The sequence below is a fragment of the Solanum stenotomum genome, chromosome 6, assembly GCF_019186545.1.
Source record: "Solanum stenotomum isolate F172 chromosome 6, ASM1918654v1, whole genome shotgun sequence".
Lineage (NCBI taxonomy): Eukaryota > Viridiplantae > Streptophyta > Magnoliopsida > Solanales > Solanaceae > Solanum > Solanum stenotomum.
In genome coordinates this window covers 51684804-51712734 of record NC_064287.1, presented here as the reverse complement: position 1 = coordinate 51712734, position 27931 = coordinate 51684804, and the positions used below count along the sequence as shown (strand labels likewise).

General features: G+C 33.3%; 1 protein-coding gene and 1 long non-coding RNA gene across 2 annotated transcripts in view; both read left to right on the top strand.

The window, feature by feature from the left end:
- Positions 1 to 27931, top strand: part of LOC125868874 (LEAF RUST 10 DISEASE-RESISTANCE LOCUS RECEPTOR-LIKE PROTEIN KINASE-like 2.1) — a 78972-nt gene that overhangs the window by 35754 nt on the left and 15287 nt on the right. Inside the window, exon 9 of the mRNA XM_049549442.1 lies at positions 12462 to 12805. Within this exon, the coding sequence (XP_049405399.1) occupies positions 12462 to 12805 (344 nt within the window). The remainder of the gene's footprint in view (positions 1 to 12461; positions 12806 to 27931) is intronic.
- Positions 811 to 1940, top strand: LOC125866679 (uncharacterized). Its single transcript, XR_007446553.1, has 3 exons — positions 811 to 1093; positions 1336 to 1386; positions 1820 to 1940. It is a non-coding gene; the product is annotated as an uncharacterized LOC125866679 (long non-coding RNA).

Below are 27931 nucleotides of genomic sequence, written 5' to 3'. Positions count from 1 at the left end.
GATAAGGTTAATGTTTTATGGGGTTAGAAGTGGTAAAAACACTTCTATTTTTTACAAGATAAGGTACTATTGGAGTAGTCATCGAATTGAGGGGGGCCATCGTTAGAAATTTATGCAAGTACGCGTTTCAATTTGAGTATTTAGTGATAGTTAAGTCAACCATTTTTGGAGACTTTGATCCTGAAACTGATGACAAGTTGCCTGATATATTGCAGAGTCAATAAGTCAAGTCTTTCTACTGGTGCAAATGTCTAGAAAGGTTAATGTGACACATAGTAATAGAGAAAGTGTTTAGAGGTTATGTCACTTCATCTTACTAGAGTTACAATCCCCAAAGCTTCAGCTCTTCTTGCAGTAGGATACAATATGGCTTTCGCTTCTTCGTTTGTTTGCTTTATCCTATCTCTGCTTCTGATGTTAGTTCATGCAAAGGAGAGAAATGATTCAACTTGTTCAAAGTCCTTTTCATGTGGAAATCTTACTGACCTGAGCTTTCCTTTCTCTCTTTCCACACAACCCAACTGCGGAATAGTTCCCATCTCTGGTTGTGATGCTAAACCATTTCCAAGAATCCAACTGCTTCCTGGAGGAGAATGGTACTATGCTAGAGGCAAGGAGTATAGTTATACTATTTTTCTCGTGGACCCGAAGCTTCAAACTATATTGAGGAAAAACAAGTGCCAGGCTTTTAACGAAAATATCTCCATTTCAGACACTCCTTCTATTTCTTACACTGCACTTAACCTTCAGAACTTCTACAAATGCAACAGGACTAGTAGTAACAACCCATACATTAATCAGATGATGAAAGATCATTTTGATGGTTATGACTCATACGATGGCTGTGATGGATTCACCATATACTACAAGTTCAATGGAGTTGATGATGAAGACATTCTAGCAGGCAATCTTACTGCCAACTGTTCACTTATCAGATTGCCATATTACCAAACAGAACCTGGTAATAATTTGGCCAACTTCTTACTTTCTGCATTTCTAGTAGAATGGAAATTGTCTGATGACTGTAACAAATGTCACTATGGTGGAGGTCGATGTCAGACTGATAAGAAGAACAATTTTCTTTGTTACAAAGGTAGGCATATCCATATATGTACTTAATTTTCAAGGTCAAGTTAACATTATCCCCTGGATTAGATAGTTTTTTTTCTTCCAAATATTGAGGTAGGGGCAGGGACGGAGCCATGTGTGAGCAAGCTTGTCTCCATTCCAAATTAAACACTTATTCTCCTTCTATCATTAATAGACTTTTTCACTTAATCGGAGATAGGTTTTATAATCTGAAACTCATAAATGTTGGTGTTGCAAATGTAGCAGGAACATCAAAAAGGGGTTACCTTCAGACTATCTGGTTTAAAGTTGCCACAGGTAACTCATCTTCCTTTTTCACAAATTTAATTTAAGAGGAGATGCACGGATTCCCCAATGCAGAGATGTGAAAGATTGACTATGGATAGGTTCAGGAGAGGTAGAGGTAATTAAACACGACATGACACACGTTTAGCTTAATGAGGACATGACCTTATATAGGAGGTTGTGAAGAACACAAATAAGGATAGTAAGTTAGCAGATAGTAAAGCATGGTCTCACTTATCCTTTCCCATTAGTAGTCGTAATATTACACCTGTAGTTTCTTATTGCTAGATCTTTGTTACTATCTATCTCTTTTATAATTCGATTGTAGTATTTTTTGTTGTAGTTACGGTTGAGAATCTTTGGTCATGCTTTCTATAGTATTTTTCCATGGTTTCTTCATTTTTGTTATTTCCTTTTCTGAACTGCTTTTTTTTTCCTCAAGCAGATGTTCTATTGACAGTCTCTCTACCTCTTAGGTAGGGGTAAGGTCTGCGTACACCTACCTTCACCAGACTCTACTTTGTAGTATTACACTGGAAATATTGTTGTTGTTGTATTCTCTGATGGGGCATGACTTCATTTTTTTTCGCACAGGTGCAAGTTTGTTTACTGTTGGACTGTTGGCTTTACTACTCTTTTGCTTCAGAAAAAAAAATTTGTGGTACAAATACCTCAGGTTTTGGGAATCTAATGCAGAGGATCACCAAAAAGTTGAAGAATTCTTAAAGAACTATGGATCATATGCTCCAAACAGATACAATTATACAGACATCAAAAGAATCACCGGTCGCTTCAGTAGCAAACTAGGACAAGGAGGATTTGGTAATGTGTACAGAGGAAGTTTGAGCAATGGGAGTGAAGTGGCAGTAAAGGTCCTGAAAGAACTAAAAGGCAGTGCTGAAGATTTCATTAACGAAGTGGCAAGTATTAGCAGAACATCACATGTTAACATTGTGAGCCTTGTGGGATTTTGTTTTGAAGGTCACAAAAGAGCTCTTGTATATGAGTTCATGCCAAATGGATCTCTTGAAAAGTTTATCTATGAGGAAAGATCTAATGGAGTTCGCCAATTAGGCTGGCCAATATTGTACAAAATTGCATTAGGCATTGCTCGAGGATTAGAGTACTTGCACCGTGGTTGTAACACTCGGATTTTGCATTTTGATATAAAGCCTCATAATATCCTGCTTGATGAAGATTTTTGTCCTAAGGTTTCCGACTTTGGTCTTGCCAAAATGTGCATGAAACAGGAGAGTGTTGTGTCAATGTTAGGTCCACGAGGGACTATTGGTTATATTGCTCCAGAAATTGTTTGTAGAAACTTGGGAGGTGTGTCTCACAAGTCTGATGTCTATAGCTATGGAATGATGGTCCTAGAGATGGTTGGAGGAAGAAAGAATGTTGATGTTGGAGTTGATCGCACGAGTGAAATCTACTTTCCACATTGGCTCTATCGACGAATTGAAATAGACGAGGAGCTTCAACTAATCGGAGTAATGAATGAAGAGGAGAATGAATGTGCAAGAAAAATGGTGATAGCGAGTTTATGGTGCATACAGACTGATCCCTCAAATCGACCATCGATGAGCAAGGTTGTGGAAATGTTAGAAGGGAAACTAGACTCTTTGCAAATGCCTCCCAAGCCTTATCTATTTTCCCCCTCAAGATCAGAGGTAGATTCATCAATAATAGAACTGACAACAACAACATAGCCAGTATAGTCCCACAAGGGGGGCGTGAGAAGGCTAGGGTGTACGCAGACCTTACATCGACCTTTGTGGAGTAGAGAGGTTGTTCCCGATAGACCCCAAGCTCAAGAAAATCATTTTTCAGAAAATGGTTTGAAAGAAATGTAAGAGTAAAATGTTTAGTTGACTAAGAATTTGCTAGTACTTAACTAGCAAAGAGAAAGAAAGATATAGTTCAAATGTTCAACCATATCCTTTAATTTCATTTTGTGATTTTCATTAGTGGTATAAAAAATGCTTTCTAAGATTTGAACCGAGTGATTGAAAAAAATATGTATATATTCATCTCACAATAATACTTGATGATAACAAATATTGAGGTATTTTAATACTTAAAAAGAAAGTTTACTTTACAAGACTAATAATGAAATAATTATGGCTTCCATTTGGTATTACCTAATTGAAAATTGAAACCTATTATTTGCTACTCATTATAGGAATTATAAGTTATCGTTGAATAATAATACATGTATATACTTTGTTGGGCTTTAAAAGGTGTGAATGGAAAATGAAGAGTTGCGATTTTTATGAAGAGTTGCAACTTTTATGAAAAGTTGTGACTTTTATGAAAGGTTGTGACTTTTCCGAAAGATTATGACTTTTCTAAAGATTATGACTTTTCCAAAGAGTTGTGACCTTCCGGTAAGGCACAATAAGAACCTTTTCACACTACCCTTTGTTTTCTATAAATTGAGGGATTTCCTCTCATTTTAGTTGAACTAATTTTCTGGACTTCCTCTGCTACTACTAAATCTAGTATTCTAAGTGTTCTTTACTGCTGTTGAGTGGTTCGCTGACACAGTGGTTTTAGGTACCGATACACTGGTGAGTAAGACCGTTCTATCCTGAGAGAATATATTCCATTAACCTCGGGTACTTGAGGAGAATAATTTTCTTAAGGGGACACTGTGCATTCTGTGGGCTCGATTTTCTTCTTTAAGAAAAATATTTCTTATATTGTTTCTAATTTGTATCTAATTTTACTTTCTCTACTAGTTTTAATTTTCTAGTTTTGAAAATGCTCTTTAAACTTTGTTATTTTTTATCAAGTTCAAAATTTATGTTCTAAGTATTTTAGGAATACAAGATGAACAACATATTTTTTAAAGTATACTCTATTTTCTTCAAGTGGAAGGACTTTGCCTAAAACTTTTTCAAGATTAAAGTAAGTTCTAGTAGTTTTTCTTTTCCTTCAATGATTTTAGAGCTATTGCCCTTTTATATGTTTGGAAAAGAAGCAAATAACATAGGAAATTTAATACAAGATTAAATGGGAAAACTATGAATGAAATAAAAAATAATCATGTTATGGGGTATTTCTCGCTTTAATGGATATTAATTATGTGATGTAAATTCAAATTAATCAAGCTTCAAAAGTAAATTCCAGACATCAAAATAACAAATACAAAAAACAAAACTAGGTGTTTTGCCTAATTAAAAGTCTCACATTCAAGTCACGAGAATAAAATCATTGAGAGCGCTTTACTTGTTAAAAGAATTGTAAAGGTCAAGTCAGAAACATGAATTGATGTAACAAGCATTTACTTTTCAATGCATTAATGAAAGAGGAAAAATAAACAGGTGAGTGGATTTTAGTTGGAAAAAATGTAATAAGGTTTTTTTTTAATTATTGAAAATGACTTGAGATGACTTTGGCCTAGACAATTGATGTTGTTACTCAACTTGGTGATTTGTGTGATTTCAAGTGCTTCAATATATAGAAACATTTATATAACAAAATTGACATCTACCAAGTTTCTCTACCCTTAAATTTTAGTCCATTATTTAGCAATGTATGATGTTTGTACAATGCACTATCGAGAAAACGATCTTCAGTAATTATTTACAACTTAAATAGAAGAAAAAGATCTTCCAAATTGAAGACTTAGACCATCTCCAACCCAATACCAAATTTTACACCAAATCTTTATTTGGTGTAAAAATTGGTGTTTTGGAGCTCCAACCCAATGCCAAATTTTACACCATTTTGGTGTGTAAATACTGTTACACCAAATTTGGTGTAACACTATTCATCATACCAATTCACTTTATTGAATATTTTAATATTATTTCATTATACAAAATTTTTTATTAAACATAATATAAATTGTATGTTTTAATTAAATCTCTTGTATATTTAATTATTTTTATAATATTAATTTTAGATATAAAAGTTAGCTTTTTTCATAAATTAATTTTTCTATAGATGACTTTTTTTAAAAATTAAATTTATGTTAATTCTACTATTGAAAAATTATGGTATAAAATAATTTTATAACAAACGACTATAAAAGAAAATAATATGAATTATATGGTGAATGTTTTAGAAAGAATTTGTTTTATGAAATAAGAAATAATAATATAATAATAAAGAGAGAAAAATATTACTTTTTGGTGTAAAATTTGGTGCAGTGGGTTGGAGTTGATTTACACTAAAATAATACTGACACCAAATTTGGTGTTTGGGTTGGAGATGCCCTTATGTGTCTTATTTACTACTCTATTTGTCTAAGTTTATATGACTTATTTTTCTTTTTAGTCAGTAAAAAAACACATTTCTATATTAAGTAATAATTTAACTTTAAAATGTTCATTTTATCCTTAATGAAATGATTTGTAGCCACACAAATATTTATCACGTATTTTAGACCACAAGTTTAAAAAATCCTCCCTTCTTTCTTAAATTTCACGTCGAATCAAACTAACTCATATAAAATGAGACATTTTTTGTTATATATTATCATTGCATCTAACTCTTAACAGGCTGTTAAAGGTGTACATTTGGGCCCTACATGCATATTTGGGCCTGTTTATTCCACAGTCTAAGAAAAGTATTCACCCATTAACCAAAATGGCCCAGTCCACTAGCAATGGCATAAAGGAGTTGGATTCTAGCACCAAAAGGTATTTATATTTGTAAGTTGGTCCTCCCAAGAATGTGTCAGGTCAACAAAAAATGTCAAGATGACACAACGGAGACCTGTTACAGATGTTTAAAATGTACAAGATTTATTTGATTGACCAAGTAAAAAGTCATTCCAACTTTAGGTGTCTGTCGATGGATTCCACCTAATTTCTTTGAATAGGAAAATCAGTGTTTTAAAAGGTGGGGGTCTGAGGCGAGACGTTTTATGCAGTACGGAGCAAGGACGTAAGCCCCGAGACACGGGGCGTAAGTCTTATGGATCTACGAGACGTAGTCTCATGTATATTCAATTTTATACTTTTATGACTAAGAAAATAAACAAAAGTAAACCTTTCAATTATTTTACAAATAAACTTTAATAAATAACCTATAATATATAGAAAATATTATTATGATTGTTTTTTCAGGAAGATATTAATAATCAATAATGAAGAAAAAAAATATTACAATTACTATTTGACAAATATCATTACATCAATAATAAAAAAAATATGCTTTAAAGTAAAAAATGTTCAAAAACAAACAAAAAAAAGGAGCAAGGGCCTCCAACTTTGTGGATGTAAAATATATTAAGTGTAATTTTTAAAATTTCCAAATTTTAAAAATGTTGAGTAGGACCCTTGCGCCTATACCATTTTGGTTTCATCTGTAAATTATTTGTCCTATTGGAATTTTGGGTCAATTTTGGCTCCCTCTAGGCATCCTAATTAGTTTGTTTCTTCTCATTTTCAGGAGTTAATATCTCAAAAGGTCACTCAACTTAAAAAATTTATCTAGTAAAGTTATTAAACTTTATTTTGTATCAAAAAAATCACTTAGCTTAGTTCTTTATATCAATAAAATCACTCACTCATATTCATCATTAAAAAAAAATACACTACAAATAAATTATTTTTTATACTATGTTCATGATTAAACTACTAAATAAATGACTCAAAATTACTATTTCATTATAAAATAATATAAAATTGAAAATAAAAGATTAATTTATCAAACTTGAACCTAAAATTCTTCAAGCTGGCGTTCACACAAACAAGAAATTGATTAAACCATCACATCAAGTGTTGTTATACCGTCAAATGAAGCAGTAGTAATTTATAAAATGAAACTGATGAAATTATCTATTAATATTTTATTTTGTAATAAAGTAGTAATTTAAGCTATTCATTTATTATTTTAATTGTGATCAGATATTAAAAAATAATTTGTTTTGTTTTTTTAATGATAAATTTGGTTGAGTGATTTTATTGACATAAATGCCTAAGTTGAATGATTTTATTGATATAAAGGCTTAAGTTAAGTGATTTTATTGATACAAAATAAAGTTCAATGACTTTACTAGATAAATTCCTAAGTTGAATGACCTTTTGAGATATTAACTCAATTTTCAGAGCTAATATAGAATACTTATTTTAAAGTTTAAATTTAATATAAAAAAAACNATTTATCATCAGATTTTTAGGAAAAACAGGGGTAAGATATATGATAAAAATTAGGAAAAATGTATGCTTACATTTGGTAATGTTGGTCGAACAATGGGTGGGGCAACCTTTCTACCCCTTTTTTGGAGGGTTTTCGAATCTTTTGAAGTAGTTGCATGTACTTTCTTCTTCGATTTTTTCTTGCTAGAACTTGAACTTGTCATGGTTATCGGAATAGCCAACCTTTTAGAACTGAAATCGTTATTGTTCGGATCTTCTGAAGAAAACATTAGAGATTATTTAGATGTTAGATGCATAATGGAAGATAAAACGATTGATACAAAATAAAAGAAAAAAAAATGGCGGAAATTACAATGAAGAAGATGAAAAACCCTAGTTAGAACTCTGAATCCGGTTTAACAGTGATAGGATTCTTTTCAAATTTAAAATTTTTTGAAATTGATAACTGAAATTGTAATGGGAGAGATTGGGGGCGAAATTTAGGGAATGGGAAAGATTTGATTTTGCTTCAAACAAATAAAGTATCGGTTTAGTTGAATTTTGGGGAAATAAGGGATTTTTGTATTTTATTAAAATAGTAGGGAAATATTGATAATAGGTAAAGAAGTGTTGTGTATTTTAGTAATTTGTCCATGTTTAAAATGTACAAGACTTATTTGATTGACTAAGTAAAAAGTCATTCCAACTTTAGGTGTCTGTCGATGGATTCCACCTAATTTCTTTGAATAGGAAAATTAAAAGGTGGGGGTCTGAGGCGGGACGTTTTATGCAGTGCAGAGCGAGGATGTAAGCCCCGAGACACGGGGTGTAAGTCTTATGGATCTACGAGACGTAGTCTCGTGTATATTCAATTTTATACTTTTATTACTAAGAAAATAAACAAAAGTAAACCTTTCAATTATTTTACAAATAAACTTTAATAAATAACCTATAATATATAGAAAATATTATTACGATAGTTATTTCAGGAAGGTATTAATAATCAATAATGAAGAAAAAAAGTATTACAATTACTATTTGAGAAATATCATTACATCAATAATAGAAAAAATATGCTTTAAAGTAAAAAATGTTCAAAAACAAACAAAAAAAAGGAGCAAGGGCCTCCAACTTTGTGGATGTAAAATATATTAAGTGTAATTTTTAAAATTTCCAAATTTTAAAAATGTTGAGTAGGACCCTTGCGCCTATACCCTTTTGGTTTCATCCATAAATTATTTGTCCTATTGGAATTTTGGGTCAATTTTGGCTCCCTCTAGGCATCCTAATTAGTTTGTTTCTTCTCATTTTCAGGAGTTAATATCTCAAAAGGTCACTCAACTTAAAAATTTATCTAGTAAAGTTATTAAATTTTATTTTGTATCAAAAAAATCACTTAACTTAGTTCTTTTTATCAATAAAATCACTCACTCATATTCATCATTAAAAAAAATTACACTACAAATAAATTATTTTTTATACTGTGTTCATGATTAAACTACTAAATAAATGACTCAAAATTACAATTTCTTTATAAAATAATATAAAATTAAAAATAAAAGATTAATTTATCAAACTTGAACCTAAAATTCTCCAAGCTGGCATCGTTCACACAAACAAGAAATTGATTAAACCATCACATCAAGTGTTGTTATACCGTCAAATGAAGCAGTAGTAATTTATCACATGAAATTGATAAATTATTGAAATTGATTAAACTATCAGATCAAGTGGTAGGTATCATTGCAATGAAGCAGTACTAATTTATCAAATGACACTGATGAAATTATCTATTAATATTTTATTTTGTAATAAAGTAGTAATTTATGCTATGTATTTATTATTTTAATTGGGATCAGATATTAAAAAATAATTTATTTTGTTTTTTTAATGATAAATTTGGTTGAGTGATTTTATTGACATAAAGGCCTAAGTTGAGTGATTTTATTGATATAAAGGCCTAAGTTGAGTGATTTTATTGATTCAAAATAAAATTCAATGACTTTACTAGATAAATTTCTAAAGTTGAATGACCTTTTAAGATATTAACTCAATTTTCAGAGCTAATATAGAGTACTTATTTTAAAGTTTAAATTTGAATAAGTAATGAATTAAGGGTGACAAAAGAGTTTCAAAATTAAAAAAAAGTGACACAAGTTTTAATTATTAAGTAGATGTGACAATTTTAAGATTAGTGCTAATGACACTAATTTTAAAACACTCAAGTTTTATTATTTACATAAAAGCCCTATTTTCCCCCATTCCACACCCTCCCTTCTCTCCACCCTTCTGTTGCTGCCTCCCCTTCTGCCATCGTAATCGTCGTCGTCACCACTTCCTCCTCTACCACAATCATCAGTTCTTCCTCCGCTATACCACTCTCTTATTCTTCCTCTTTTATCATCATTGTTGCCACCTCCTTCATCTCTACCTCTGCCTTTATAACGACCATCACCTCTACCTTTGTTGTTATCAACATCTCATTTGCCACTCTACCACCCTCTCTTTTACCTAACTTGCTACAACAATTATTATAATTGTTGCAGCAACTTCAGCAGTTGCTGAAAAAATTTCAACAGTTGCTACAATAACTTTAGCAGTTGCTATGACAACTTCAACGGTTATTGCGACGACTTCAGTTGTTGCTTGATTTTCTACAAAAAAAAAACAATTCAATGACTTCAACTTCAAAATTTTTAAAATTAAAGCAAATTAGTTTGTGAAATAGGACCAACAAGAGAAAAAGAAAAAACGTGATAAAAAATAATGAACGACAACGATAATGATTGCAACAACAAAGAAGAACAAGTAAATGGAAGAAGAAGAAGAGGGAAGAAGAAGAGGGAAGAAGAAATCTGAAAATAGAAAGAAAGAAGGAAGACGAGGGAGAAAGAAATCTTGAAAGAGATTTTAAATTTTGAAATTTAAGAAGAGTGGGAAAACTTTTCAAACATTTTGAAATTAGAAATTGGGTTTATTTTGGATATTTTTAAAAGTTTAGAAGTTTTAAATATTATATTTTAGACCCCAATTATCTTAATCACTAATTAAAAAAAAGTTTGACTTGATCACCAATTTTAATTTCAACACATTTTTGTCACCTTCTCCTCAATTTACTCCACAAAGTTAACAATCACTTTGGTCAATGTAGAGTTGCCGGCCACTCACTGCAATTAACTGGTAAAAGCTGAAAATTAACATTTCTAATTCAGAGTTAGACTAATGGCTGCTGCCTGTTTTTCTGCTATGTTCTTTATGTTTCATCTTTTTATCTTCAACTTAGTTAAAGTTGAGAGTAAATTATCTTGTCCAAAAGTGTTCAATTGTGGAAGACTTGGTACCATGAGTTATCCTTTTTCAGAATTCAATAAACCATATTGTGGATTATCAAAGATTGATTGTAACACCACTTTTCAATATCCAAAAGTTGAGATTGAAGGAGTGACATACAATGCTTACAGGAAGTGGCTATGGGTTAATGGTATCGATCTTTCGGACTCGATTCTTGAAAGTTATTTAGCTAATAGAAGTTGCAAATCCTTTGAAAGGAACTTATCTTTCCCTGATACACCTTCTATTTCATTTGGTGTATTTGACAATATCACTTTGTTCAAATGTATGAATGGTAGTACTAATGAGGAGATAGGTGGTTATTTTCGACGTTATGAGAAGTACTTGAATTGTGATGGATTTAACTTATACTATCATAAACCAAGAACAGATCATAGAAACTATAGTATTCCAGTTGATGATGCTGATCTTCCTGCAAATTGCTCGATTATTCGATTGCCTTTAAAGTATATTTCACCTTCAGTACCAGTTCCTCATGATTTGTTTGAGTTGTTGAGTTCTAATTTCACATTGGATTGGGAAGTTTCTAAAGATTGTTCCACGTGTATCCATAAAGAAGGGCAATGCCAAAGTGACAGCAAAAATGACTTCTTCTGCTCCAAAGCCAAAGGTAAATGCATGATGCTTTGTCAGTTGCTTGTATTGGTTGGTTCATTCATTTCAAGATGTTTAATATGTCAATGTGAATTGAAGTAAAAATTGCTTTTACTCTTATTGTGACTATAATTAAATCATTCATTTCTTGTTCTTGCAGCAGCTAAAAGATATTTGGGACTGATTCTAGGCATAGGTACATGTCTACTATCATTAACTTTTATCTGTAATTAGACTTGATCAAACTAAGAATTATTTTACTATATATGTTTTGCAAATGTTGTAATTGTTGTGTTGCCTCAAAACCAGGTTCATTTGCAGTTTTCTCTTGCATCGGAATCGTGATATTGCTCTTCTGCTTTAGAAAAAGGACTTTCTGGTACAAGTGCCTCATGGTTTGGGAATCTAAAGCTGAGGGTCACCGAAATATTGAAGCATTTCTGAAGAACAATGGGTCATATGCTCCAAAGAGATACACCTATTCAGAGGTCAAAGAGATGACCACTCGGTTCAAAAACAAACTAGGCCAAGGAGGATATGGTAATGTATACAGAGGAAGTTTGCGTGACGGGAGTCAAGTGGCAGTGAAGGTCCTGAATGAACTAAATGGCAGTGGTGAAGATTTCATTAATGAGGTAGCAAGTAGTAGCAGGACATCACATGTTAACATTGTGAGACTTGTGGGATTTTGTTTTGAGGGTCACAAAAGAGCTCTTATTTATGAATTCATGCCAAATGGATCTCTTGAAAAGTTTATCTATGAGGAAAGATCTGACGGAGTTCGCCAATTAGGCTGGCCAATATTATATGAAATCTCACTAGGCATCGCTCGAGGATTGGAGTACTTGCACCGTGGTTGTAACACTAGAATTTTGCATTTTGATATAAAGCCTCATAATATCTTACTGGATGAGGATTTTTGTCCAAAGATCTCTGACTTTGGTCTTGCCAAACTATGCATAAAAAAGGAGAGTATCGTGTCAATGTTAGGCCCACGAGGTACAATAGGCTATATTGCTCCGGAAGTTGTTTGCAGAAACTTGGGAGGTGTCTCTCACAAGTCTGATGTCTATAGCTATGGAATGATGGTCCTAGAGATGGTTGGAGGAAGAAAAAATGTTGATGTTGGAGTTGATCATACGAGTGAAATCTACTTTCCACATTGGCTCTATCGACGAATTGAACTAGACGAAGAGCTTCAACTAATCGGGATAATGAATGAAGAGGAGAACGAATGTGCAAGAAAGATGGTGATAGCAAGTTTGTGGTGCATACAGACTGATCCGGCAAATCGGCCATCGATGAGCAAGGTTGTGGAAATGTTAGAAGGGAAACTAGACTCTTTGCAAATGCCTCCCAAGCCTTATCTATATTCTCCCTCAAGATCAGAGGTAGATTCATCAAATAATAGAACTGACAACGACAACAACATACCCAGTATAGTCCCACAAGTGGGGTGTGACTTCATTTCTTAGTTTTGTGTTTTATTGAACATTGGCATCAGAGACTACTATATAGGTTCTGTCAAATGAAAAGTGTTCTCAGGTACCTCTTTCATAGTGGTTTTCAGATTGTATGAGACATTCAATGTGCACAAGAACTACTTATTTTGTATATAAATACTATGAAGCAAAATGTTCTTGGAATTTTAGTGTATAGTGAAGAAAATTAAGTCCCTAAGTTCAATTCTTGCCTCTCTAGCATTTTATTTCTAAAAATGTTAGAATAGAACGGTATATAGTGTCCTACTTGGAAAAAGATTGTGACCAAACGGAGAAAAAAGAGAAAAGGATGCATAACTAGAGGAGAAAAATCTTTTAGATGTTGGCAGAACTCTTTGCAAATATCTATATATAATTCTGAGACTTTTCCACTCCCAAAACTGTTAGAATAGACCATTAACTGTTATCACCTTTTTACGAGTTTCATATCTCAACTATCCATTGTTTGTGTTTACCTACCTAACCTATCACTCTCTCTATATTAAAACATACCTTTGATGTTGAATTGGCCTACACACGCCTATTGTCAAGTAGGAACAATATTTGGCAAACTCTGCATCGTGGTGTGTTTTAATACAAAGAGAGTGATATACAGTTTAGGTAGGTAAAAGGAACAATAGATAGTTGATGCATGAAACTCACAAAAAGAATAAAATAACAGTTGTCTCTTCACTAGGCTTGACGACTAAGTCTAAATATTGATGCAAGACTTCAAGTCTTTACACCAAGATATACGTTTCTCACAAATTTTCCAAATCAACTCTGCTTTTAAATGTAAGTGTAGTGAACAAATGAGTTCATAATATAGTCTTCCTCTTCTTGAGACATTTAATTATGGCTATCACTTCATTTGTAAGCTTTCTTCTATCACTTCTTCTTATCTTAGTTCAGGCAAAGGGCAGAAATGATTCAACTTGTCCAAAGTCCTTTTCATGTGGAAATTTTACTGACCTGAGATTTCCTTACTCTCTTCCCACACAACCCGATTGTGGAATAATGTTCTTATCTGGTTGTGATGCTAAACCATTTCCGAAAATCCGACTGCTTCCTGAAGGAGATTGGTACTATGCTTTAGAGATGTATAATTCATCAGTTTGGATTGGGGACACGAAGCTTCAAATGATTGCCAATTCAGTCAAGTCATGGTGATTTGTTCAACATGTTAGGTCCCGAAATTCTAGTAGAATGGAAACTGTCTGATGAATGTAATGAATGTCAGAGTGATAAAACCAACAAATTTTCTTGTCACAAAGGTAGACATCTCTATATATGTACTTAATTTTCAAGGTTGAGTTATCCACTGTTTCAGATAGTTTTTTATTTTCTTCCAAAAATTGGGGTAGGGGAAGGGGCAGAGTCATGTGGGAGTAAAAGTGTGGTTAGGGGCGGAGCCATGTGGGGCCAAACTTGTCTCCATTCCAAATTAAAAAAATTCTCCTTCTATCATTAATGGACTTTTATGATCTGAAACTCACGAGCGTTGGTGTTGCAGATGTTATCAAAAGTATTGGTGTTGCAAATGTTAGCACTCTACCAGTCGGAACATCAAAAAGGGGTTACCTTCAGATAATCTGGTTCATGGTGGCCACAGGTATTGGTGTTGCAGATGCTCTCAATTATCCTTTCCTATTAGTAGCGTAGCAATAATCCTGTAGTTTCTTGTTGCTAGATTTCTGTTACTGTCGCTTCTTGTACTTCGATTGTCATATTTTTTGTTGTAGTTATTGTTTAGAATGTTTGGTCATGCTTTCTATAGTATTTTGCCGTGGTTTCTTCATTTTTATTATTTCCTTTTCCCAACAATTTTTTTTTCTTGTGCCGAGGGTCCATAGGTAGGGTTAGGTCTGTTTACACCTACCCTCCCCAGATACTACTTTGTGGATTACACCGGCTATTTTGTTGTTGTTGTAGTCTCTGATGGGGCATGACTTCATTTTTTTTCCCACAGGTGCAAGTTTGTTTACTGTTGGACTGTTGGCTTTACTCTTCTGCTTCAGAGAAAATATTTTGCGGTACAAATACATCAGGTTTTGGGAATCTAATGTTGAAGATAACCAAAAAGTTGAAGAATTCTTAAAGAATTATGGATCATACGCTCCAAATAGATACAATTATACAGACATCAAACGAATCACCAATCTCTTCGGAAGCAAACTAGGCTAAGGAGGATTTGGCAAAGTATACAGAGGAAGTTTGTGTAACGGGAATCAAGTGGCAGTAAAGGTCCTGAATGAACTAAAAGGCAGTGCTGAAGATTTCATTAACGAAGTGGCAAGTATTAGCAGAACATCACATGTTAACATTGTGAGCCTCGTGGGATTTTGTTTCGAAGGTCACAAAAGAGCTCTTGTATATGAGTTTATGCCAAATGGATCTCTTGAAAAATTTATCTATGAGGAAAAATCGGACAGTGTTCGCCAATTGGGTTGGCCAATATTGTACAAAATTGCACTAGGCATTGCTCGAGGATTGGAGTACTTGCATCATGGTTGTAGCACTTGGATATTACATTTTGATATAAAGCCTCATAATATCCTACTTGATGACAACTTTTGTCCTAAAATCTCTGATTTTGGTCTTGCTAAATTGTACATGAAACAGGAGAGTATTGTGTCAATGTTAGGTCCACGAGGGACTATCGGTTATATTGCTCCAGAAATTGTTTGTAGAAACTTGGGAGGTGTCTCTCACAAGTCTGATGTCTATAGCTATGGAATGATGGTCCTAGAGATGGTTGGAGGAAGAAAAAATGTTGATGAAGGAGTTGATCGCACGAGTGAAATCTACTTTCCACATTGGCTTTATCAACGACTTGAACTAGACGAAGAGCTTCAATTAATCGGGATAATGAATGAAGAGGAAAAAGAATGTGCAAGAAAGATGGTGATGGTGAGTTTATGGTGCATACAGACTGATCCCTCAAATCGACCATCGATGAGCAAGGTTGTGGAAATGTTAGAAAGGAAACTAGACTCTTTGCAAATGCCTCCAAAGCCTTACTTATATTCTCCCTCAAGAACTGAGGTAGATTCATCAGCAGTAGAACTGATCTAGTCATTGTTGCTGGAGCCTGGATGTGTTAGCTGTTATTTGTGTAGTCTTTTTTTGTTATGAGAATTTTTCCAAAAGCTGCTACTTTATGTTTACTTTTTTTTCCATGGAAAAGGGTGTTAGGTTTGGTATCCGACGTGCTTATCTGTCCTTGACCGTGGAAAACCTCATGTTTTTCTTAGTGATTAATCGTTAAAAGATCCGTGATTTGCCTAAAGGAATGATGTAACTGCAAAGTATGATCTAAATAGAATGAATATTATCCTTGCATGAATTTAATAGCATTTTGGCAACAATTTGCAGAAGTATTTTGGTGTAATAAATCAAACATCAGTCAACTATCAGGACAAGTATATGCTGGTACTTAGCAAAGAGAATAAAAATTTGGTTCAATTGTATCTTTTAATTCGTATTGCTATTATCATTAGTCATCAAGGATGTAAAAGTACTAAGTGACAGTTAAAGATTAGAGCCTTGAGATAGTTAAAGAAGCAAAGTCATCCGAAATTCCCAAACAAGGAAGGAATACTAAGAATAGTCGTGAAAGTTTCACAGCATGTTATAACCATTAATATATTTCTGTTCAATGATTCAGTTTCCCATGGTATCCGGTTTTGATTCAAAACCAAATGAGTTAGAAGAAATAGCAGGTGACATTCATTGTTTCATTTTTAACATTTGTATGTTGTTACAAAATGTACATAGTCATATCTACTCATAATATTGATAGCATAGTTATAGGTATAGAGATCTTTAGGAATCTTAGAGTTATTTAGGGATATTTTCTGATTTTACTTCCTTAGATAGATTTACTTGTACACCTACAAATATCTCTCATTCTTGGAATAATATGACAAGGAAATTGGTCCATTGTGTCTGTATTTTACATATAGCTTCTATTTCTACAGGTCAAGTGATCAATTTTCGGTGGTCGTGAAAATGATGAGAAGTTGTTGTTATATTGCTTAGTCAATAAGTCAAGTCTTTCTACTGGTGTAGAAAAGCTAATGTGAACATTTCCTTTTTTTGTTATTCACCTTTCTACTTTTGTGTTGCACATTTTTCTTAAGTCTTATAAGATATAGACTTCTAGAGTAACAATTCATAAAACTTCAGATTGGTTTCCTCTTATTGCAGTTAGATTCAATATGCCTTTGGCTTCTTCTTTTATTTGTTTCCTTATATTTCTTCTTCTTATCTTAGTTCAGGCAAAGGGAAAAAATGATTAAACTTGTCCAAAGTCATTTTCATGTGGAAATTTTACTGACCTGGCATTTCCTTACTCTCTTCCAACACAACCTGACTGTGGAATAATGTCCATGTCTGGTTGTGATGCTAAACCATTTCCAAGAATCCAACTAGTTCCTGGAGGAGAATGGTACTATGCTTTAGAGATGCATAATTCATCAGTTTGGATTGGGGACACGAAGCTTCAAACGACACTGAGACAACACAAGTGTCAGGCTTTCAACAAAAATTTCTCCCTTCCAAACTCTCCTTTTATGTCTTTCCATATGATTAATAGTAAAAACTTCTACAAATGCATCAGTAGCAGTACCAGTAATAATGCCCGTAACATTACGCAGAAGAAGAACGATCATTTTGCTGGTTATAATATGTACAATGGCTGTGAAGGCTTTAGCATATACTACAAGCTTTCTGATGAGTACATAGGAGCAGACAATCTTCCTACCAACCGTTCACTTATCAGATTGCCAATTCACTCAAGTCATGGTGATTTGTTCAACATGTTAGGTCCTGAAATTCTAGTAGAATGGAAACTGTCTGAGGAATGTAACAGATGTCATTATAGTGGAGGTCAATGCCAGGCTGATAAAACCAACAAATTTTCTTGTCACAAAGGTAGACATCTCCAAAATAATCTATACTTTCAAGGTCAAGTTCATGCTTCTTAAGTCCCTTTCATGTTTCATGACGCATAGATAATATATTTCGTATTATTGCCCCCTTCTATAGATGCAAAAACACCTACAAGTACTATCGACCAAAGAAAAGTAACAACCGAAAGAAACATGGGGGAGCTGATTCTGGTCACAGGTACTAGAATATATTTAATTGCTGCCATGCTATTCTTATTACAGAGTTTTCATGCATAACATTTAAATTCTTATCATTTTGTATTAGCTCAAAACCTTTCTCTAGTGAATGTATGGATGTGGAGTTGAGGGAACAAAATTTTCTCTGATGGGGGCATGATTTCATTTTTTTTCCCCACAGGTGCAAGTTTGTCTACTGTTGGACTGTTGGCTATACTACTCTTTTGCTTCAGAGAAAAAAACGTTGTGGTACAAATACCTCATCAGGTTTTGGGAATCTAATGCTGAGGATCACCAAAAAGTTGAAGAATTCTTAAAGAATTATGGATCATACTCTCCAAACAGATACAATTATACAGACATCAAACGGATCACCAACCGCTTCAGAAGCAAACTAGGCCAAGGAGGATTTGGTAAAGTATACAGAGGAAATTTGTGTAACGGGAGTCAAGTGGCAGTAAAGGTCCTGAATGAACTAAAAGGCAGTGGTGAAGAATTCATCAACGAAGTGGCCAGTATTAGCAGAACATCACATGTTAACATTGTGAGCCTTGAGGGATTTTGTTTTGAGGGTCACAAAAGAGCTCGTATATTAGTTCATGCCAAATGGATCTCTTGAAAAGTTTATCTATGAGGAAAGATCCGACAGTGTTCGCCAATTGGATTGGCTAATATTGTACAAAATTGCACTAGGCATTGCTCGAGGATTAGAGTACTTGCACCGTGGTTGTAACACTCTGATTTTGCATTTTGATATAAAGCCTCATAATATCCTACTTGATGAAGATTTTTGTCCTAAGATCTCAGATTTTGGTCTTGCCAAATTGTGCATGAAACAGGAGAGTGTTGTGCCAATGTTAGGTCCACGAGGGACTATCGGTTATATTGCTCCAGAAATTGTTTGTAGAAACTTGGGATGTGTCTCTCACAAGTCTGATGTCTACAGCTATGGAATGATGGTCCTAGAGATGGTTGGAGGAAGAAAAAATGTTGATGTTGGAGTTGATCGCACGAGTGAAATCTACTTTCCACATTGGCTCTATCGACGAATAGAACTAGACGAAGAGCTTCAACTAATCGGGATAATGAATGAGGAGGAGAATGAATGTGCAAGAGAGATGGTGATAGCAAGTTTGTGGTGCATACAGACTTATCTTGCAAATCGGCCATCGATGAGCAAGGTTGTGGAAATGTTAGAAGGGAAACTAGACTCTTTGCAAATGCCTCCCAAGCCTTATTTATATTCTCCCTCAAGATCAGAGATGGTAGATTCATCAATAATAGAACGGACAACAACAACAACATACCCAGTATAGTCCCCACGAGTGGGGTGTGAGAAGGGTTGGGTGTAGGCAGACCTTACCTCTACCTTTGTGGGGTAGAGAGGTTGTTTCCGATAAGACCCCCAGCTCAAGAAAATCATTTTTTAGAAAATGGTTTGAAAGAAATGCATGAGTAAAAAGTTCAGCTGACTAAGTATTTGCTAGTACTTAACTAGCAAAGAGAAAGAAAGATTTAGTTCAAGTGTTCAACCATATCTTTTAATTTCATTTTGTGATTTTCATTAGTTGTCAAGGATGTAATATTACTACATGGAAGTTAAATTTTAAAGCCTTAAATTCCCTAGTCTTCAAATTTTCTTGAGGAAGAAGAGTTGTTAGTCCTTCAACAGAGAGAGATATCTTTTCGACATAAGTTGTGTAGTATCTAATTCGCTCGGCATAAGTTTAGAGAACTTTTGTGTCACTTGGCATGAGTTCCTTAGGAATTAAGTTATCTAACGTAAATTGTGTAATATCTAATTTGCTTGACATAAGTTTATAGAACTTTTGTCTCGCTCAACATAAGTTCCGTAGGAATTAAGTTATGTCTCTTACGCCATAACTTATGGATTCTAAAACTGAAATTACGTTTGTATCAACATAAATTTTGTAGGAACTAAGTTATGTCTTTTACAACATAATGTGTTGTTGACACCCAATTTGACCCTCCCCAATAAGAATTAATTATCGAGCTTCCTAAATTCCAAACGATCTGAAATAATCAGTTTTTATAAAGTTCAAAATATTTTTCAAGTTACTTTTGATATATTTCATAATTATGTATACAATTAATATATTTTATGATTATTCGAAAATCATCTCAAAAAGATTTTGTTTTAATTGAATATTTGATTAATTAGTTCAATTATATAATAGTTTATATTTTAAATTATTTAGTTTATAATTGAGTTAATTATTTTATTTCGTTAAGATTAAGAAGCTAGTTAGTTAATTATATTAATTCGACTTATTTAGTTACTAGCCGAATTTACTAAAAAAATAAATAATAATTCAATTCGGCCACTTTCCCACTCATTGGCTAAATTCGTAATGCAATTGACCACTCAATTCGGTTAAAATTGTAGTTTATTAGCCAAATCCCTTAAGCCCATATTTTTATTTTTAAATCAATTTAAACCCAAATCTTCTAGCCAATAACTTTCAACATTTTTAATTAATCTGGCCCACTATCATTTCTCAATACAACAACATACAATACCAGCCCAACGCCCCAGCCCATTTCTTTTCCACTGACCCGACCCCATCCCCTTTCCCTTCTAATTCAACGCTAATGCGTACAGCAAGCAGCAACCGACCCACCCCTACGCTTCGTTCCTCATGCATACAGCCCAGAAAATACAGTAAATCAACGAAACCCAGTCAAAATCGCTGCAACAGCAACAAAAAGGCACTCGCCTGCACGCAAAATTTGTCCTTGTGGCCTTGAGATGGAGCCACGTCGCGCCCAAGGACAGGTGAATCAATCCGGAGCGTCGATTCGCCCTTTCCTCTTTCGGAATGGGGTTGAAGAGCTCAGAAAAGCGTGTTTCCCTAAATTGGTGAAAGATTCTTGAGTTTGAATTTCGGAATGGGCCCTTCCTATCCGGATTTTCGTCGGTTTTCCCCCCAAGAGTTCTGCCCTATTTTCATCTACAAATACCTCCCTCTCCCTCTTGGTTAAGGAGGGGATTTTTTTTTTTTATAACGGAAATACACCTAATAGCTTAAGCAAAAGTAACTAAAATATATACTAAATATACCAAGAGAAACAGAGAAAATACTTAATTTTGGTGTTCAAGTTGGATATCTCGGCCCAAACATTCTGAGTTGCTGTTCGTATTCGAGTCTCGGTGTGGTGAAGGTCGTTGTTTTGCTCGTCCTGTTCCCACTTCGCTACTCAAAGAAAGGTAAACCCGGTTCCCTTTTTATTTCCTCACATTGTCCTGTTTTTTATTCGGCTTTAGATATGTCCAGATTTTCGTATATTTTTTAAGTCTTGCACATTCATGATTTTATTTCTCTTGTATTGTGGCCAGTTGACGAAGTGTTTGCATAATGAAATTATTCGCATGTAGTGGGTTGCAAAGATTCGTGATTGTTCATTTTTATTCTTGCCTTGGTTTTAGTTAGTTACTGTGGTTATTAAGGCTCAAGGTAGTTTCTTCTTATATACTCATTATGCTGATTTTCTTTTATTGTTGAATAAATTCATTAGTATCTGTGCTTCCAATACCATTGATTGGAGGTTTTGGGTTAGCTTGAGTTAATATAGATTAGTGATTTGGTTTTGAGTTGACTTGCTTCATTCTATCTATTTAATCACTTGTTTTGCTTCCATTGGTAGTGATAAGCTAACTTTAGCTGAAAAATCCACATCTAGTTTTTGTGTAATTTTTATCCTAGTTGGACAGTGGATGAGTATGTTGTTTTCGTATTTGCATTTTTGTTGGGTTGTCTCTCGTAATTTCGAAATTCACTCATTTTGTTACATCGCTTCATGTGCATCGTAATTTTCCAGCATGCCTTAGTTTTATTTTTCATCTCGCTGTTTTGGATTAGATAATATTCCATTGTTTATTGGTTTTTCTTGAAATCCGGAAGATGTTGGAATACTTTGGTTTACATTGCAAATTGTCTACAATATTCATTATATAGTATTTTAAGTAACCAATTTGCTTATACCATTATGATTTCTTTTTTGTTTTATCTATTTATTTATTATTTTCTTTTAATTATCTTTTGAACCTATTTGGAACAGTAGCTTAAGTACAAAACTTAGTTTGTTAGCATAATTTGAGGCCATCAGTTTCTCTCATAAATTTGTTCCATTTTATTTAGATCTTTGGCATTTAGTTTGATCAAGTTCATTTTGCTATATTATTCTAAGAGTCCTTGTGATAAATTGTCTTAGATGTGTTATTATTCTCGTTATTTCGAGGCTCTAACTCCTCTCTTCTATTTAGTTTTCGCATGTGAAATTTGTCTGAGTTCACTACGAACTCACTCCTTTCCCTCACATTTCGAGAGAGCCATAAAGGCTCAAATTCCTTTATCGAGTCAACCGGCAATTAAAAGTTGACGTACAGGGCCCGGAGTCGAAAAAATATTGGAGCAGATTAGAGAATTGAAAAGATTGGGCCAAAGGCCCACTTTTAATTCCAAAAAATTGTATTTTGTTATCTATTGGGCCTAAGCCCATTTAGTCGCTATTCTATATTTTGTTAGAAGCTTAGGACAGGTGAAAAATTGGGCCTAAGGCCCAAAGAAAAATATTCTTTTATGTTAGTTCAGGACAGGTGCAGGTGACTTAAATGGGCTAAAGGCCAAAAACGAAAATGGGCCCAAATACTGGCCCAGGCGTATAGGAAAATCAGATTTGGGCCCAAATCTCTTTCCCTCTTTGTTTTATTTACTTGTTAATATTTGCCATTAATCTTAAGATCAACAATTCAAATCCCCAAAAGACGTCCATTTTGCTTTAAAAAATTAACTAAATTAGTCATCTCTTAACAAGGCTTAAAGAAATAATTTTATAAGACAGTTCACTTAGATAATATTTAAATATTTCCCTTTTTCCCCTTTAAAATAGTTCTAACTATGACATAGTCCAATTTTGCAAGTCAAGTTAAGTTAATTTATTTTAGCCAAATAATTTAATTGACGGATAATCACATTAGTGGATATTCTAGGTGCTTTTAAAACCTTCCTAAAATGTTAATAAGAACTTCGAACCTCTTTTAAATATTTTCTGTTTTAGTCTTTTGAAAATGATAGTTTTCTTGATTTTTTCTTGAAAAATTAAGTGGCAACTCTAAAACCAGTCAAATAATATCTTTTTAAATAAAACATGTGTGTGTTCTCAATTGAACTTATCCCTCCTTCGGCATAAAGTTCTGTAGGAACAATGTGGCATAATAAGACTTTGGATGACATAATTTCTGTTATATTATGATACAAAAATATAAACTTCGATTAAAAATTGTTTGAAACTTTTAACGAATCACATGAATGAAAACGCATGAAGCATGCCATCATTAAGAATTTCAGCTTTCAAATTCAAAATACATGTTTTAGTGGGCCACAGTATTCCTATCTATCTAAATTTTCCAATTCAAAGTCATCCAGCATTTTACACATGTACATGTATCGAGGAGACAATAAACACTGTTTTATTAGGAAATATATATTTTGATTGGTTTAGAGTCGCCACTTAATTTTTAAGAAAAATCAGGAAAACTATTGTTTTCAAAAGACTAAAACAGAAATCTAGTGAAAACTTAAAAAGGGTTCGAGGTTCTTATTAGCATTTCAGGAAGGGTTTGAAATCACCCAAAATGTCCGCTAATATGCGGTTATTCGACAATTAATTCTTTGGCTAAAATGTTTTAACTGAACTTGATTTGCGAAATTGTACTATTTTATAGTTAGGACCATAGAAAAATAATGAAATATTATCTAAGTGAAGTGTTTCATAAACTTATTTATTTATCATTTATTTATATTTTAAGTCAAGTGAAAGATGAGTAATTTAGTTAAGTAATTAATTCAAAATAGGTATCTTTCGGGGATTTGAATATTTTCGACCTTAGGATTAACAACAAACATTGACAAGTAAATAAACATAATGAAAATGAATAGGGAAAGAGACTCGGGCCCAAATCTAATTTTCCTATCCGCCTGGGCCAGTATTTGAGCCCATTTTCGTTTTGAGCCTTTGGCCCATTTGAATCACTTGTACCTGTCCTAAGAAACTAACAAGTATAACGAATAAGTGGGCTTAGGCCCAAAAATAATAAAATACAACTCTTTTTATATAAAGAGTGGGCCCTTAGCCTAATCTTTTCAATTCTCCCCGGCATCGAATTCCTTCAACCCTGTTCATCGATTTTAATGGTCGGTTGACACGAAAAGGAGGATAAGGGAGAGAGAGAGGATGAGGGTGACGCGATTTCTGGGCTGAGTTCGCTGGGCTGAACTTCAGCGTTCTGGGTTTCGATATGAGATTCTGGGTTTCTGAGCTTCACGATGAAGAAGAAGAATACACCGTGGTGTTGTGTTGTATTTGCTGTAGGTATATTGCTGAATGGAATGGGCTGTTTGGTATGGTATGGGCTAATTTTGGTATGCTGTAGGAATAGGCATTGGGTTCTTAATTAAAGGTGGGAAAAAGGCTGCTATAAAATGATGGAATGGGTTGATGACAATTATAAAAGGGCTAAGAATTGACCCATTACCAATGGGTGGAAGACAAATAATAAAAATGGATACAATTGTAACTACAAAGAATTAAAATGTAATCATTTGAGGTTAAAACTTAGCCAAATTGAAATTAGTTGGTGAAATTTGGCCAAAAGCTAAATAAGACGAACAAATTAATTAATAAGCTTCTTAATCTTATCGAAATAAAATAACTAACTCGATTATAAAATGATTAATTTAATTGCAAACTAGTTAACTCGAAATTATTACTATAATTTAAACTAAAGTAAATTTATAAAACACCTAACTAAAAATATAAAATCTTTTGCGATGATTTTCAAACATTTATAAAATATCCTAATTATATAAAATATATATACATATTATTTAAAAATTCCAAAAAGTGACAAAATTACATAAAACTAACTTGAAAATAATTTGAATTTTATAAAGTCAATTATTTCAAATAGTTTGGAATTTTAAGAAGCTCGATGATTAATTTATTTTGTGGAGATCCAAAATTGGATGTCAACAAACACGACTTTCTAAGCAACGATAAAGGGGAAAGCAAGAGAGTAGATTTCTAGTAATAGTAAAAATTTACTTTACTTTTATAATTTACCAATATATAAAAGAAGCCTGTAAATTACCTCTTAATTGTCTTACAAGCTTACTAATTAGGGATATTTTCATGAGTTTTATGCATTATTAGTTTCATTGTACTAAATTATTATTTTTATACGTACATTTTCCTTTTTTGACAAAATAATCATTACTACTTTCAATTATTTTCAGTGCCCCTTCTGAATTGTAGACAATTTTGTGTCCAGTTTTTTTTTTTTTTTTTTAATTTTTTCTAACTTTGACACACGTACATTTTGACAACTTTGTGCTTTTAGAATTTTATTTTATTTTATTTTCTTGTACTTCCTATACTTATTTACCGTTTCAAAGTTGTAATTTTATAGTTATTTATTTTCTATCTGATTTAATAAAATAATTTGTATTTATACTGAAAAAATCATCAATCTTTACTTTAAAAATAAATATGACTAAGAATTTACTACTATGTAAATTAGGGGTGTGCATTGGATCAGTTTGGTTTTATGTATTATCGATTTTCAATTTATCGATTTTTGATTCTTAATGTTCGGTTTTCAGTTTATCGATTTTAGGCTATGTTGCGCGGACTCTTCATATTTGTAGGCAAACCCGTCTCGACGCGACACTGGTGCGGGTGCGGGTGCGGGGTGCGTGTCGGATTTGGTCAATTCGATCCGGACACTTTGACCAAAGCTGAGAAAAGATTTAGGGAAGAAAAAATCAGTTTCCGGCGACGTAAAGAGGACAAAGCTTGAAAAAGTACAGAGAATAGAAGAAAGAAGAGAAAATTAGTTTCCAGCTCCGGCGAGGCGACAACGACAGCGACCTAAAGAAGACAAAGTTGAAAAAGTAAAGAGAAGGAGAAGAAAGAAAGAGTTTTTTCTTCAAAAAGTAAAGGAAATAGAGAGTCTTTTTTTTAATCTTTCTTGAAAATGTATGTACACAATACATATACCCTTGGAAAAAGAAAGATCAAAAAGTCTTAAAGTAAAGTAGTGTCAGAAAAAGAAATATCCCATCAGCCGTCAGCCGTCAGCCGTCAGCCATCAACTACAAAGTTTTTTCAGTTGGAAATATTATATATATATATATATTGATATTTCTTATTTAATTTTTTGACAATCAATTTTAAAATTTTAAAATAATGGAGATATCTAAAAAAATTTAACTTCATATTTCTTATTTAATTGTTTAGCATTCAGTTATTATTATTATTAAATTTTAAGAATGGAAGATTGAATTCTACAAAATACATGTAAGTTTATCACAACATATCTTTCAAATTTAGAATATCTTTATAACTATATTTTTATAATATTGAAAAATTTTAGCCGTATCCCCGCACCCGTATCCATACTCGGATTCGCACCCACGAATCTTAAAATTTGGATTTTGCCGAATCCGACTCTCGGATTCGCATCCGTCTCGGATACCCGCACCCGAGTCTGAGCAACTTAGATTTTAGGTCCTTAACGGTTCGGTTTAACCAAAAAGAAAATGCTCATAAACAAATATATGATTGTTGGGTTTTATTTTCCCTGAGTTTCTTACCATAAATAGGTTTTTCTTTTAGGAATAGGTTTAGGATTAGCTAGTCCTATTCTGGTAGGAAAAGATTTAAGACTTTACAAATAGAGGTTTGTTCCTTCTAACTTAATCAACATTCACAATATAGTCTCAAGGGCTTTGAAAGTTTTGGTTAGGGGGAGAATTTGTGGGACACAAGCTTGATACGTTATCACTTGTGTGAACCTCCCATGCATTCCGAGTGAATTGGTTGAGGTTATTTCTCTCTATATTTTGTACTTTCATTTTTATAGTGGATTGCTCATCTCCTTTGTGGATATAGGTCGATTGACCGAACCATGTTGAATCTTTGTGTCTTTTAGTATATTTCTTGTTTGTCTTCTTACTCGTGGTCTTTCGAGGTTAATTATTTTGGATCCTAACATTTTCGGTGAAAGAAATATAATGGATAGCTAAAGTATGCAATTCGAAAAAGCAAAAAAAAGTGATAGTTGTCTCTTCACTAGGCTTGATGACAAAGTCTATATAGTGATGTTGAGTCGTTTGGTGTGGGATATAAGGTATAAATGTATAATAATCCCAGATGAAATGCAGAACTATTTTATTCTGCATTTGGTTGAAAGTATTAGGCAGTTCTGGGATACTAGTGATGGAATATGTTATCCCAATACATGATGAAATAACTTGTTTCCAACCACATGATTCGTTAAAGTCTTTACACCAAGATGTAAAAGTACTGTTGAGGCTTCCCTCACATTACCAATAAAAACTTGAGACTAGTAATGGGAGTCACACAATACACAAAACTTGAGATAGTGTTTGTCTTATAGCAGTTAGATTAATTCAATATGGATTTGGCTTCTTCTTTTATTTGTTTCCTTCTATCTCTACTTCTGATCTTAGTTCAGGCAAAGGGAAGACATGATTCAACTAATTGTCCTAAGTCTTTTTCATGTGGAAATTTTACTGACCTGAGATCTCCTTTCTCTCTTTCTACACAACCTGACTCTGGAATAATGTTCTTATCTGAATGTGATGCTAAAACATTTCCAAAAATCCTACTGCTTCCCGGAGGAGATTTGTACTATGCTTTAGAGATGCATAATTCATCATTTTGGCTCGGGGACACAAAGCTTCAAACAATGTTGACGCAACACAAGTGCAAGGCTTTTAACAAAAATTTCTCCCTTCCAAACTCTCCTTTTATTTATTTCAATGTGATTAATATTAACAACTTCTTCAAATGCATCAGTACC